At 45.8% G+C, this 15,262-nt stretch overlaps 1 protein-coding gene across 2 annotated transcripts; it reads right to left on the bottom strand.

Moving 5' to 3' along the window:
* Positions 1 to 1,162: 1,162 nt before the first annotated feature.
* LOC126080974 (phospholipase A and acyltransferase 3-like) lies at positions 1,163 to 10,549 on the bottom strand. 2 transcript variants are annotated; one of them, XM_049892299.1, is made up of 4 exons: positions 10,358 to 10,549; positions 8,141 to 8,243; positions 3,176 to 3,444; positions 1,163 to 1,682 (listed from the first exon to the last, which is right to left on the bottom strand). In XM_049892299.1, the coding sequence occupies exons 1-4, from the start codon at positions 10,364 to 10,366 to the stop codon at positions 1,581 to 1,583; spliced, it is 483 nt and encodes a 160-aa protein (XP_049748256.1). In that variant the 5' UTR covers positions 10,367 to 10,549; the 3' UTR covers positions 1,163 to 1,580. The 2 variants fall into 2 exon arrangements, with proteins under 2 accessions (XP_049748256.1, XP_049748255.1); XM_049892298.1 differs by lacking the exon at positions 10,358 to 10,549 and having other exon boundaries at positions 8,141 to 8,465.
* Positions 10,550 to 15,262: the final 4,713 nt, after the last annotated feature.

Raw genomic sequence — 15,262 nt, forward strand, 5'->3', positions numbered from 1 at the left:
GCCTCTCTGAGCCCACTTTCCCCATAGAAAGCAACTGACAGGTGCTGGCTTCCTCTTCATACCTGGACCCTCGGCAGAGACACTGGCGTAGGGTGGGGAAGTTAGGGGTTGCTGCTGGCCAGGTGAGTGGTGCGGGTGGGGTTCCCTCTCACCACTCCTGATGACTTCTAATAAAAAGGGCACTTGAAACATGAAAAAAGAAAGGTCTGGATACAAATATTGCATCTTGCAAACAGTACTGGTAGATTGGGATATAAGATCTATGGGAGATACAAGCACCAGCCTTTAATTTCAGCCCAGAATCTCCCCTGGGAGATTCAAGCAGCACTTGAGGATCCAGTTGAAGGTTGGTTCCTGCTCCCTCCCCTCCCCTGGGAGCAGGTAAAAGCAATTTCGGCCATGGACCTGGGCATACCTGCATCTCCTCCAAGTAAAGCTTCCTCTACCGCCGCGTTTGTACCATGTGACCCTGCCCCATTCAGCACAGCTGATAGGCTTCGTGTGGTCACCTGACACAAGGACAGCCAATCAGCAGGCTGGGCCAATCAGAGTCTCTCAGGAACTTGAACTGGAACACAGGAAGGGGCAGGAGGCAGGGGAACTGAGGTGAGCTGAGCAGATGCAGGAAGAGAAACCAGCACAGGGATGTGGGATCAGTGACTTGAGGATCGTGGTGAACAGATGTGGTGCCTATGCAGGCGTGCTGAGGAGGTGGAAGTGGCAAGGCAGGGAAAAGATGTAGAGAGCTGACATAAACTCATTTTGGTTAGCGTTGGTCCAGTGGTAGAATTCCTGCCAACCATGCTGGAGACCAGGATATGATTCCAGGCCAGGGCACCGCATGTGTAGCTACCACCCACCTATCTGTCATTGGAGGCTTGCATGTTGCTGCGATGTGGAACAGGTTTCAGCAGAGCTTTCAGACTAAGACAGACTAGGAAGAAAGGCCTGGCTATCTAGTTCTGAAAATCAGCCAATGAAAACTCTGTGAATCACAATGGTGCAATCCAAAACTGATCATGGGAATAGGGCAGGACCAGGCAGCATTTCATTCTACTGTGCGTGGGGTCACCATGAGTCAGGTCGACCAGATACAGCTTAAAAGCAACGATCTTTATTGGAATCAAGAGGAGCGGGGAGTAACGAGGGGAAGGGGAGCTGGCAGTCCCTGTAGCTGAGTCACATTCATTGCCGAAAATCTTCAACAGAGTTCCAGCCGCTGGGGTCTCATGCTGTGGGCCAAAGATTCCTGTCTTGTCCATCAGTCAGGTCTGTCTACCCCCATGCTCCATGTGCATACTCAGGTCTCAAAAAAACACAGCCTTCATGAGAGGAAACCCACAGAATGGCCAGGATGCAACTCAGTGTCGCCAGGAAAGAGCCCCTGTCCACTCCCCCCCCAACACACTTCACACTGGGCTGCATTTTCCCAGATAAAATCTTTCTACTTCTACTTTTATTTAGCTCCATTAAAATAAGCCAAAATGATCACAAATGGTGAAATCAATAAACCAAACCCCACACCTACTGGCTAAACCAGATGCCCCGTAACTTCTTGCTGTCAAGACAGTTCCTTGAACTTATTGCTGTTGCCGCCTGTTTCTGGTCACCAGAAGCGCAATGAGGCCTACGGCTGCCAGGCCCACTCCCACGGCACCCACTGTAGCAACTGCATCAGAGACCTGAAACAGAGGGTAGGGTGGTTAGACTCAACCTCAGGGATCTAACCACTGATATATACACCAAGAACATTCAGCTCAGGAAAGACCCCATCTGGCCTTTGTCCTCTGATTCTAATCCTGGGGTACCACCTCCCTTTCACCATAGCACCTCTACCACCTTACAAGGGAAGAACTGAATCCTGCCCCATCCTGAGTCTGGTGCACAGCCCGAGGGTAAACATTCCTGGACACCAAGAAGGGACGGTTCTCTAGAGCCCTGCTCCTAAACAGAGGGGGCTTCCAGAAGACAGATATAGTCCCAAACCCCCATGGACGGAGGGTCCCTGCCTTATCTGGGGGCTACCTTAGAAGGGAGTTCTACAGAGATGTGGTTGCCGTGGAAATGTGCCTTCATGTGTGTATTTGAATTAAAAAATTAAGTCAGGCTTTTTTCTAAAAGAAATTCTTTGGCTGATTGGTTTGACAATGACACCTGGCTTTGTTATGTGAATTGTATAGCAGACAGTCGCCATTGGTTGAATGAGTTAAATCTGCGCCTCCAAGGCTGGGAGGGAAATATGTACACAAAGCATGCAAGCAACACACAACACGCCAGAAATTCCATCCTTTGCAATTTTTTGACATTTATATTTTTTAATATGTTCAACATCACCTAAAACGTATGAGGGGATACTCATTTTTTCTAATTTTTTGAGACCAGGAGTGGTCCTCTATTCTTGTAAAAAAGATTAAAAACTTTTATTGGAACACAAGTCCATCATTTACATATTGTCTATAGCTACTTTGGAGCTACAACCACAACAGCGGATACAGTAGTGCACCAGCGACCATCTGCTGGGTAAAGCCGAGAATATTTACTGCCTGGCCCTTTCCCTTTAAGGGAGACGTTTCCCCAGTGGGACCTGGCTTTTGCTCCTCCTGGCTCCCACTGCTTCTATTCCTTGTCAACCTTTCCCTCATAACCTCCAGCTCATTTTCCAGCTTCAGATGAACTGAAAGAATTAAACCAGACTCAGCTCAGGTCTTCTATGAAGCCTTCCTTGATCAGGGCCCTGGAGCAGAACACACCTGGGTTCAAATCCCACCCCTGCACAGTACTAGAGACTCAATGCCTAAATGTCTAGTGAGTTGGATGAGTTACTTAAATGCTCTGAGTCTCAGTTTCCCCGTCTGGAAAATGGGGATAATAACACCTGCCTCCAGGCTGTAGTGAGGGCCTGTCTCAGGGAGGGCTCCACAACAGAGTGATCTTCGTGGCTGTGACTCATTTCCTGGTCCATCGCCATCCTGACTGCACTGCTCTGTGTTGCCTACTTGCCTGTCTGCCTCCCCATACTCACTATTGCCCCGACTGTGACGTCCTCAAGGGCAAGGTTTCCATCTCTGCTGTCTGGCCTTGTCTACCCTGGCCCAGCTCACCGCAGAGGCCCAGCCACTGTCGATTGAAGGAAAGAGCTGGTTCCTGGGGATGGGGACAGAGGCTGAGGACACACCTGGTCACTGCAGGCAACTCCATAGCGCAGCTCGTTCACAAAGTGCTCGCAGTTCCTGCTGGTCAGCTGGTAGACCACCTCCCGTCCCACCAGCTTCTCTGCCTGCTGAACGATTTTTCTGGGAGGTAGCGGAAAGTACCTGTCATCATGTTTGTTATTGATCCGGTACCTGTCCCGCCCAACTACCACAGACAGCAGTTCCTTCTTCACTATGGCTTTATCCATCAGGGCAGACATGACACTGGCCGCACCAGCTCCAGCAAACTCACCTGTGGATCCACAAAGAGGAAAGAGAGATTGGTCCTGGGCAAGGCTTCAGGGACTCAGGGCTGGCCCTGAGGCAGACAGCCTCATTGTCCTTGGCACCGTGAATAAGGGTGAGCTAGGGCAGGCCTGGCCATCCTGCCTCATCTCAAACTCAAGAAGAACAGGTGAGACCCAAGGCCGCGTGATTGGAAAGGTCACTGGGATTTCCTGGGCTCTGGCTTCCTCATTTCTGAAGTGAAGGACGTGAGTTTTTCCAAAGTACCATGGGAGTTCAGATGTTCCTGAAAGCATCAGTGGGCAAGGTAGCCTGAGGCACGACAGAGGAGGCCGGATCCGCCACATCCCAGTCTCAGCTTCCCCCTCACTAGCTCGTGGCCTTAAAAAGTCACCCTCCCTGAGTCGGAACCAAGGAGCCCCACAGGCTAGGGTGGCATCTTGAAATAGCCAGAAAGGAACCAGTTGAGCAAGACAGTGGCCCGGGTCCCTGCCTGGGCTCACTCATTGTGTTCAAGCAAGTCCCTTCTCTCCGGGCCCCAGTTTTATCATTTACAAATTGAGGGCTTTGGGCCAGATGATGACCACCGTCTCCTAGCTCTACATTTGCCCGTTCTCCTCTAAGTGGACATCAGCCTTACCCAGGCCTGCTGGGAAGCTGAAATGAGACACCTGGAACTGTCACGGAGGGCCCAATGGACGCCAGGGTGTCAGATGAATCAGCTGAAGGCAGCCGGATTCACAGAGAGCCAATCGGTGCAACGTCAGTCTCCGTATAGCCAATTCACCGATTGGCCAGTTTCTAAATTTACTCTTTTTATTTATTTATTTTTTCTTTCTGTTTTCGTTATACTGTAGTTCACTAGTTTTCATTTTCTTTTCGGAAGGGCATTTTAAAGAATGCTAGCTTTGTCTTTGCCCTGCTCACTCCAGCTGCTGGAGCAGGGACAGGGGCAGAGAAGAGAGACCTCTGCAGAGGAAAAAGCAGAGAGAAGGGTCAGCACTCAGCCTTGCTGGACTGCAGATCCCAGAAAGAAGGGGAGGCTGGAGGAAACCAGACATAAAGTATCTCCCAACCTAGTCACGCCTTCTCTGCTTCTAATCTCTCCTTCCCTGCCCCTCAGGCTTCCCATCTTTTTCCCTAGTCCCCCTGCCCACCTCTCTCCCCATCTGCATCCCTCAGTATCCCCAAGCCCTGGTCTCTCTCCCTTTCCTCTCAGTGTCCCCTTCCCTGCCGCCTCTTATCTAGGATGCATTGGTTTCTTTCTCCCAACAGAGGGCAAACTCTCCCATATTACTGGTGAGGCTATAAAATGGTACTCTGGACAACAGTTTCCTATGAAGTTAAACATTCACTTCCTATAAACCAAAAAAACCAAACTGAGTGCCGTCGAGTCAATTCCAACTCATAGCGACCTTATAGGACAGAGTAGAACTGCCCCATAGAGTTTCTAAGGAGCACCTGGCTGATTCGAACTGCTAACCCTTTGGTCAGCACCCGTAGCACTTAACCACTATGCCTGGTGGTGTAGTGGTTAAGTGCTACGGCTGCTGACCAAAGGGTCGGCAGTTCACTTACCATACAACCCCACAATTCTACTCCTACATATTTACCCAAAAGAAATAAAAACCTAGGTCCACATTAAAAAAAAAAAAAAAACCCTATAGGAATACTTATAGAGGCTCTATTCGTTACTGTGAAAACCACCCAAATTTCCTTCAGCTAGTGAAATAAAAGATGATACAGCCAGACCGTGGAATACTACTCAGCAAGCAAAAAGAATAAAGTACTGATACCTACTACCACAGAAATTCATTATGCTATATTAAAGAAGCTGTACACAAAAGACTACCTACTATACAATTCTATTTATATAAATGAAGAAATTGTCTAGCAATATCATTAATATCACATGCTAGCAAAATTGTGCTGAAGATAGTTCAAAATTAGCTGCAGCAGTATATCAACAGGGAACTGCCAGAAATTCAGGCCAGATTCAGAAGCTGATGTGGAACCAGGGATATCATCGCTGATGTAAGATGAATCCTGGCTGAAAGCAGAGAATACCAGAAAGATGTTCACCTGTGTTTTATTTACTATGCTAAGGCATTTGACTATATGGATCATAACAAATTATGGATAACGTTGCGAAGAATGGGAATTCCACAACACTTAATTGTGCTGATGAGGAACCTGTACACAGATCAATAGGCAATTGTTCAGACAGAACAAGGAGACACTGAGTGGTTTAAAATCAGGAAAGGTGTGTGTCAGGGTTGTTTCCTTTCACCATACCTATTCAATCTGTATGCTTAACAAATAATCCGAGAAGCTGGACTATATGAAGAATGGGGCATCAGGATTGGAGGAAGACTCATTAACAACCTGCATTATGCAGATAACACAACCTTGCTTGCTGAAAGTGAAGAGGACATGAAGCACTTACAGATGAAGATCAAAGACCACACCCTTCAGTATGGATTACACCTCAACATAAAGAAAACAAAAATCCTCACAAGTGGACCAATAAGTCACATCATGATAAATGGAGAAAAGATTGAAGTTGTCAAGGATTTCATTTTACTTGGATCCACAATCAACACACATGGAAGTAGCAGTCAAGAAATCATAAGATGCATTGCATTAGACAAATCTGCTGCAAAGGACCTCTTTAAAGTGTTGAAAAGCAAAGATGTCACCTTGAAGACTAAGGTGTGCCCGACCCAATCCTTGGTATTTTCAATCACATCATATGCATGTGAAAGCTGAACAATGAATAAGGAAGACTGCCAAAAGAAAGAACAAATCATGGGAGTACAACCAGAATGCTCCTTAGAAGCAAGGATGGCAAGACTTCGTCTTACAGACTTTGGACATGTTGTCAGTAGGGATCGGTCCCTGGAGAAGACATCATGCTTTTTTAAAAGTACAGGGCCGGTGGAAAAGAGTAAGACCCTCAGTGAGATGGATTGACACAGTGGCTGCAACAATGGGCTCAAGCATAACAATTGTAAGGATAGCACAAGACCCGGCAGTGTTTCGTTCTGTGGTACATAGGGTCGATAGTCGGAATCAACTTGACAGCACCTAACAACAACAACATATGACATTCTGGAAAAGGTATAACTATAGACACAGAGAAAACATCGTAAGTTTCCAGGAGCTGGGGGTGGGGGGGAGGGTGTTCACTACGTAGGGACACAGGGGAATTTGGGGGGATGAGGGAACTGTTCTACATCGTGATTGTTGTGGTGATTACCTGACTGCATTTATCAAGGCTCATAGAACTGTAGACTATGTGATTGGATCCATAGTCTACTACGGAATTTTATTATTTGTAAACTATACCTCAACAAACTTAATTTTTAAAAGCTAAACTTGAATACACATACACACACGCTATACAACTGCTCTGAATGGTTGTGTAGGGTTCTATTGTATGCAGGTATCTACTTTGTTCAACCAGCTCCCTACTGCTGTGCACTTCTGTGGTTTTCAATGATTCTGCATTTTCTTTAATGCCATGAAGCTTCAGAAGGAAGGGGAGGTTGACTCAGCACCTAGCCAGGCCCTGCTCCAGTGCCTTCACACACACTCCTTCATTTCAGCCCTCCAGGACCTGGAAGGCAGATATCCTTATCCCTGCTCTACAGAGGGTGCAGCTGAACTAGGCAAGGTGAAGTTACATGTTCAAGGTCACACAGTTGGTAAATGCAGGGGCCAGGATCCCAAACTGGCTCTATGTAATTGGGAGGCCCACGCTACTTCCATTACACTAGGCACTGTTGTAAATGCCAGTTGTCACCTATTTGACGGAAATAATTGTTTCTTACTCTTTTCCTATACCTCCTGAACAAGAAATACACAGGAGATAGGACACATGTATCAAGTACAATGGAGAACCTGGAACTGAAACCCATTCCATCATGGAAAAAGGTCAACAGTCTGTCCATAGACTTATGATAAAGAGGACTAGCAGTTGATACTCTCAGCAGGGAAGAGCATGATTCATTCAACAAGTATTCACTGAGTGCTAATGGACCACAACTACCATAGCCTCCACCAGACTGAGTTCAGAACAACTAGATGGTGCCCGGCTACCATCACCAACTGCTCTGACGGGATCATAATAGAAGGTCCAGGACAGAGCAGGAGAAAAATGTACAACAAAAATCAAACTCACAAAAAAAGACCAGACTTACAGGTCTGACAGAGACTAGAGAAACCCCAAGAGTGTAACTCCCAGACACCCTTTTAACTCAGTACTGAAGTCACTCGTGAAGGTCACCCTTCAGCCAAAGATTAGACAGGCCTATAAAATAAACAATAACACACGTAGTTCTACCACATATACGAGGCTAAATGGGCACACCAGCCCGAAAGCAAAGACAAGAAGGCAGGAAGAGACAGGAAAATTGGATGACTGGAAATGGGGAACCCAAGGTCGAGAAGAGGAGAGTGTTGACACAATACAGGGTTGGCAACCAATGTCACAAAACAATTTGTGTATTAACTGTTTAATGAGAAACTAATTTGCTCTGTAAACTTTCACCTAAAGCACAATAAAAAAAAATTAATTAAAAAATATTCTCCGAGTGCCTTCTGTGTGCCAGGCACTGAAGTGAGGACAATCACATAATTCATCGGGCATCTGCCCACACTTCCAAACTCCATGCTTATGTGTAAATACGGCCCATCCTTACTTGGAGGAGCCAGGTGGATCACATAACCACCTCCCACGTAGATGGCCCAGTGCTGGTAGCCAATGCGAAAAATCTCAATCAGGTCTCCAAGCTTTGGTCTATCCTGCAACAGAAAAACAGAGACAGGCATTGTTGTGCCCTCCCAGGAAACATCCAAGCACTCCCTCAGCCCTGGTCACCAAGGCAGGAAACAGGGAGGGGAGGTCTCTTCACACAGGTGGAAGCTCCTCCCCTTTACTGAAGCTGCTGGGGCTGGAAAGGTGTTCTTCAGGGAAGGAGGAGATGGGGTGGGGGAGTCTATGAAGTCGGTGTGCACAGCTGGGTGTGAGTGTTTCGTATGTACAGAGCATGTTTGTGTCAGTGAGCAAGTTTGTGATTCCTGAGGACATCTGCAATGCCTCATAGGGGGCCACGGGCCACGTATCAAGGCCTGAGTGAGGCTTGAGATTCAGAGCTCCGACTGGCAAAGCCCAACGTGCCAGACAAGTGCTGAGCCCATGACCCACATTACCCTTTGGGTGAGAACATCATCACCCCACCAGACAAATGAGGAGACTGAGTCTCAGGAGTGTGAGGCCACTTGCCAATGATCCTTACCTAGTGAGTAGAAGAGCAAGTTTGAAATCTAGGTCTGAACGTTTCTAACATTTGTGCCCTTAATGAGCTCAGGCCAGCCTGGGACAGGCTGGGCTTAAGGGCACGCAGCTCCAGGCAAGGGATTACAGGGTGGGGTTCGGAGTCGGTGGTGGGGCAGTGCCCCCCTGGGATTCCTGTGGACAGAAGGCACGTTGTCCTGGCTCAGGTCAAATGTGAGACACACCCTAGGCATAGGAATTTTGTGTCAGGAATGCTCCGAGGCCAGCCACCACCCATCTTCCACCTGACTGATAAGCTGGGTCACATGGGGTGGGACCTCCTGACTAGGCATTTGAGCTGCTACTCGGAGTGGTGAGGTTACCAGTCAACTGGAAGCCTGGAAGGGACAGTGAAATCTTTGACAACCGGGTCAAGAGTCCACTTGACCAAAGATAGGATGATTTGAGCTCAAAAAGAATAATAACTGTACTTAGATGGAAACACGTGTTACATCCATGAATTCTTACTGATATTTTTTAAACTCCTGAAGGATGCCAAGGAATCACCACGTTATCCTAAAAACAAGTAAATAAAGGAAAAGATTCAAGTATTTCCTAAATGAACTACACTGGGAGAACTAAATTAAAAACAACCACAAAACTCAAACTCACAAAACAATACATATGGAGTACTATTATTTATGTACACAAATGTGTACAGAAATATTTGGAAGGACACACACCAAATTGTATAGAGGGGGAGGTATCTACAAAGTGGAGGATGGTGAAAGGGACTTTAGCCTTAATACCAATAGTTTTTGTTTGGGCTTATCTGTTTTTTTTTAAACCAGGAGAATGTATTATGTATTTCTTCTGGAATTAAAAAAAAAGTAAAGACTTTGAAGTCAGACCTACCTAGGCTCAAATCCCCTCTCTGCCTCTTGGACAAGTTACTTCCTCAGAGTATGGGTGCCCTTATCATAGAATTGGGGGTAATTGTTCCTACCTGACAGGGCTGCTGCCAAGATTAAATACAGCCCCTAGCAGATGTTGGAGGAATGCAGCGAGTGCTCAGGAAATGTGAAATGTGGCTTTTATTAAGTCTGAGGGAAAAAGCAAGGGACGGAACAGGGGCAAAGGGATGAAGGGAAAAGCTGAGGTGCTGACAGTGTTTGGAGGTGAGGGGGCAGGAACACCTTCCTGAAAAGCCCCCACCATGTCTCCACAAAAGTCTGAATCATTTTCCTGGACCCTCCTGCCCCTGCTCCTGCCAGGGACCAACTGAAGAGACTGTGACCTAGGAGGTGGGCCCTGGCCAGTGGGCCCCTCAACACTGAATGACTGGATGACGGCTTGGAAAACCTCAAACCCAAACCCAGGGCATGTTGCTCCTCAGCCTCAGTGGGCCAAACCCCACGCAGCCACTGAGACAGGGAAGCCTCTGGGCTTGTGGCCCAGCACTGTGGCTCCTTCCTCCCACTGTGTCTGAGAGAACCGGACCCTCAGGCCCCCTCAGCATGTACCCTGTGTCCCCTCTGTGCCAGAGCTGCAGACCAATGAGGAAAACAGGCATAATCACCACTAACAGGGTTATTGTTGCTGTTTGAAATAAAAGCTTTAGAAATCTTTCTGGGGCACTTACCGAAGACATCCTTCCAGCAAGATGTTGTCTTGTGCATTTGGTCCAGCCTTCTAAGAGTTTCGTTTTTCGTTGGCCCTACCCAGCAATGTAAATATTTCAAAAACTGGATCAAGGTTCACATGAGTATTGCCCTGTCTAGAAACAGGACCAGGGCACACACCAAGTCAGCAAGTGTCTTAGGATAGGTTCTCTAGAGAAGCAAAACCAGTAAAGCATATAAATATATACAGATAGAGATTTGTATCAAGCAAATGGCTCACGAGGTCGTAGAGACTGGAATGTCCCAAGTCTGTGGGTCAGGTTGGTGGCTTCTCCTGATTCATGTAACTACAGGGGCTGGCGAACCCAAGATCAGCAGGTCAGAGAGCAGGGCTGTTGCTCACAGGCTATGAAGATCATGGAATCTCAAGATCAGCAGGCAAGACAGTAGGTAAACTGCTAGCTCAAAGGCCAAGAACTGGAGGTCGGACAAACAGGAGCCGGCTGCAGGACCCAGAGCAAGCAAAAGCCCATGAGCCTTGCCAGAATGTCCACTTACGTTCAATGCAGGCCACACACCCAAGGAAACTCCCTTTCAACTGATTGGCTACTCACAGCAGATCCTGTTATGGGGGTGATCACATTCTATCAAATCTCAACCTGGAAATGATTACAACATCATAAGACTGCCAAACCCCTCAGAATCATGGCCCAGCCAAGCTGACGCACAATCTTAACCATCACAACAAGTAGGTCTGGAAATTAACATTCCCAAAAAGAGGAAGACACTGTAAGAGATGGATTGACTCAGTGGCTACAACCATGGGCTCAAGCATAGCAACAATTGCGAGGATGGCGCAGGACTGGGCAGTGTTTCGTTCTGTTGTGCATAGGGTCACTGTGAGTCAAAACCAACTCGATGGCACCTAACAACAACAATAACAAATTCTGTCTTAGTTATCTGGTATTACTGTAACAGAAATACCACAAGTAGATGGCTTTGGCAAACAGAAATTTATTCCCACACAATTTAGGAGGCTAGAAGTTCAAAATCAGGGTGCCAGCTAAAGCTGTAAAATTCTCAAGGACCCTTAGCATCTCTGCGGAGCCAGCTAGTCTCCCAGCCCATGTGGTCTTGCTCCCATGAAGACACAACCTCTCTCAGCATTTCCGCTCCATTCTGTTGTGGTTTCAGTGGAGTGATCTTTGGAGTATTCCCAAGCCTTAATTATGGAAGGAGACAGTGGGGTTGGCTTAGCTAATTACCTCCTGCCACCATTGGCCAGAATCCTTTGGATCTACCCCCACTGAGGATGCTGGACACCTTCTGAGTGGCTGACCTTGAGTCAGGTGGTCTTGGCTCATCCAATCAATGCCATCTCCTTGCAACCACATCACACCCCTGCTTCCCAGAGCAGGAGGGCTTGGCTGGGTGCTTTCAGCTGAAGGGACCAGCACAGTGACTAACTGTACTGTGCAAGGAGGAAATGGGAAGAGATGTCACTGTCCCCATTCTGGGTCTTGCAGCTTTTCACCTAATCCAGTCTGTTCAGAGTGCCAGGAAATCAGGCTGAAGAGCCACATAAAAGGAGAGTCAAAGCAAGGGCAGGTGGGCTGGGAATTCTGCTTGTCCACCTGTCCATGCAGCTCGTAGGTGGGAAAAGGGACCAAAGCTCTCTCTACTGGGCAGAGAGTGGGGCAGAGGCAGGTCACACACCCAGCCTGCTGGCAAACAATAGGACTACCGCCTGAAGTACATTCATGTTTAATCTTTTTATATTTTTTTCTTATTTTATAAAAGGTGATAAAAATAAAACCTCCGTGTTTCCCACTCCCTCCGCCAACCATCCAGTTCACCCTCCTGGAGGCAACATTACCAGTTTGTTGGTATTCGTCCAGGAATTTCTTAGCTTAAATATACTGTATGTGTGTGTGTTTTAGGTGAGAGTTTACAGAGAAAATTAGTTTCTCATTCAAAAATTTATACACAAACTTTTTCGTAACATTGGTTGCAATCACTGCACTGTCAGCACTCTCCCCCTTTCTGCTCCAGGTTCCCCGTGTCCCTGCCTCCAGTCTTCCTGTCCCTTCCTGCCTTCTTATCTTAGTTTTTGAGCAGACATTGCCCATTTGGTCTCATATATTTTATTGATCTAAGGAACGTGCCCCTCATGCATGTTATTGTTTGCTTTGTAGGTCCGTCTAATCTTTGGCTGAACGATGGACTTCGGGAGTGGCTTCAGTTTCAGTCTTGAATTAGCAGGGTGTCCAAGGGCCTATAGTCCTGGGGGTTCCTACAGTCTCTGTCAGGCCAGTAAGTCTGATCTTTTTATGTGAATTTGAATTTTGTTCTACATTTTTTCTCCCTCTCTGCCCGGGACCCTCTATTGTGATCCCTTTCAGAGCAGTCAATGATGATAACCTGGTACCATCTAGTTATTCTGGGTTCAGCCTGGTAAAGGCTGTGATTCATCAGTCCTTTGGATTAATATTTTCCTTGTGTCTTTGGTTTTTCTCATTCTTCTTTGCTCCAGACAGGATGAGACTAATAGATGTATCTTAGATGGCTACTTGCAAGCTTCTAAGACCCCAAATGCTACTCACCAAAGTGGTATGTGGAACATTTTCTTTATGAACTATGTCATGCCAATTGAGCTACATGTCCCCTGAGGCCAGGGTCCCCAGGCTTCAGCCCCAGAAACTCAGCCCCTCAAGGTATTTGGATGTGCCTAGGAAGCTTCTATGACTGCGCCTCCTTTGTGCTCTATATATGAATATACATACAAATATGTATGTAAAAATATCCACAGCCTAACCCGTATACGCACATGGGTATACTTCTACACACTCTCTCTACCCTGTTCTACACATGTATCTCCCTATATGTCTGCTTGTTAGTTATTGTTTGTTTTTACTGTTGTTTTAGAGTTGTATATGTTATAGTATTTACTGCGGATGCCTCTTTTTTTTTTTTTTCCTGGTGTTCCTCTAATGTCTTCCTTTGCCTTAGTCAATTCTACACATATTTCTTAATTTTGTTGTTGTTAGGTGTCATCGAGTTGGTTCCCACTCATAGCAACCCTATGTACTACAGAAAGAAACACTGCCTGGTCCTGCACCATCCTCACAATCATAGTTATGCTTAAGCCCATTGTTGCAACCATTGTGTCAATCCATCTCATTGAAGGTCTTCCTTTTTTTCGGTGACCCTCTGCTTTACCAAACATGATGTCCTTCTCCAAGGACTGATCCATCCTGACAACATGTCAAAATTATGTGAGATGTAGTCTCGCCATGCTTGCTTCTAAGGAGCATTCTGGCTGTACTTCTTAATGGGTTTCATTATATCTTATACTCTATAAAAGAATATTCAAAATATAACTCTAAGATATAACAAATAACAATAAGATAGCCGTGGACCAACAGCTCAGTTGAAGAAATAGAAAATAACCAATAAATAATCAATATCCATGTCACACGAAAGCTTGTATCTGAATGTTCATAGCAGCATTATTTACAACAGCTGAAAGGTAGAAACAACCTAAATGTCCATCACCTGATGAATCTATAAACCAAATATGGTATATTCATACAATGAAACATTATTTGGCCATAAAAAGGAATGAAGTACATGCTACAACATGGAGGAAACTTGAAAACATTATGCTAAGTGAAAGAAGTCACTCACACACACACACAAAAATCTGTATCTATCTATCTCTATATACATATGATCCCATTTATATGAAATGTCCAGAATGGGCAAATATATACACACAGAAAATAGATCTGTGATCGCTTAAGGCTGAAGTGAATTTGGGGCCACTAAGTGTGATAGCTAAGAGGTGGGGAGTTTCTTTTTGATGAAAATGTTCTAAAATTGATGGTGGTGAGGGTTGCACAAGTCTGTGAATATACTAAAAACCATTGAACTGTACACTTTAAATGGATGAATTGTATGATTTAAGCCTGAAACCCTCCCCAAACTGAATTTTCTATACAGTGTAAAGTCCATATCGTTATCCAGTTGCTAGAATGCTATTTACTAAATCGGCCAGAGATCAAGAAATTGTGGCCCACAGGCCAAACGCAGCCTTCCACCTGTTTTTATACAGCTCAGTACGGGTAGTCCCCAGATTACAAACAAGTTCCATTCCTAAGTCTGTCTTTAAGTGGAATTTGTATGTAAGTCCGAACAGTTAGGTAGTTTGTATCTAACGTTCCAACTCATAGCAACCCTACTATAGAGTTTCCAAGGAGCAGCTGGTGGATTCGAACTGCCAACTTTTTGGTTAACAGCTGAGCTCTTAACCACTGCATCACCAGGGCTCCATTAGTTAGTTAAATGTTTGTCTTAGTATATAGTACATAGCGTGCCTTTCTATACATAAAAAACCATTAAAGAAACACTTCCAGATACAGTAAAACATCTTTAACATAATAATAGTAATAATAATAATGTTTTGATGTGTGTCAGAAAGTAGTGCTTATTTGTTATTAGAAACCATTGTATGCGCTTCGAATTTTTAATATAATAGGCTTTATGGTGGTTGGTTCAATAACTATGGGCTGTACATAAGCTGCAGGGCTTTGAACCAGGACCGGTTCAGTCATGGCTGACGAAGTTAACTGGAAGAATCCCAATTTATTTAAATTTGGGTGATCCAGACCATAACTGGAACAGGAAAAAATAAATGTATGAAGCTCTGGAATGGGAGACTGGGAAGAGGGGTAGTGAGGCCTTCCAAGAGCCTGATGCATGAGATTGGATTATTGCCAGGACTGAGGACAGTGACACACAGTCGAAGCATCACGGTCAGCCGCCATCTTTTAGTGGCGCACCGCAGTTTTCCACGCTGGGCAAAATCCATCAGGCAAGAGATCTGGTTACTATGCAATGCATAGGGTACCATTGCTTTCTAAGAG

The sequence above is a fragment of the Elephas maximus genome, chromosome 7 (genome assembly GCF_024166365.1).
Source record: "Elephas maximus indicus isolate mEleMax1 chromosome 7, mEleMax1 primary haplotype, whole genome shotgun sequence".
Lineage (NCBI taxonomy): Eukaryota > Metazoa > Chordata > Mammalia > Proboscidea > Elephantidae > Elephas > Elephas maximus.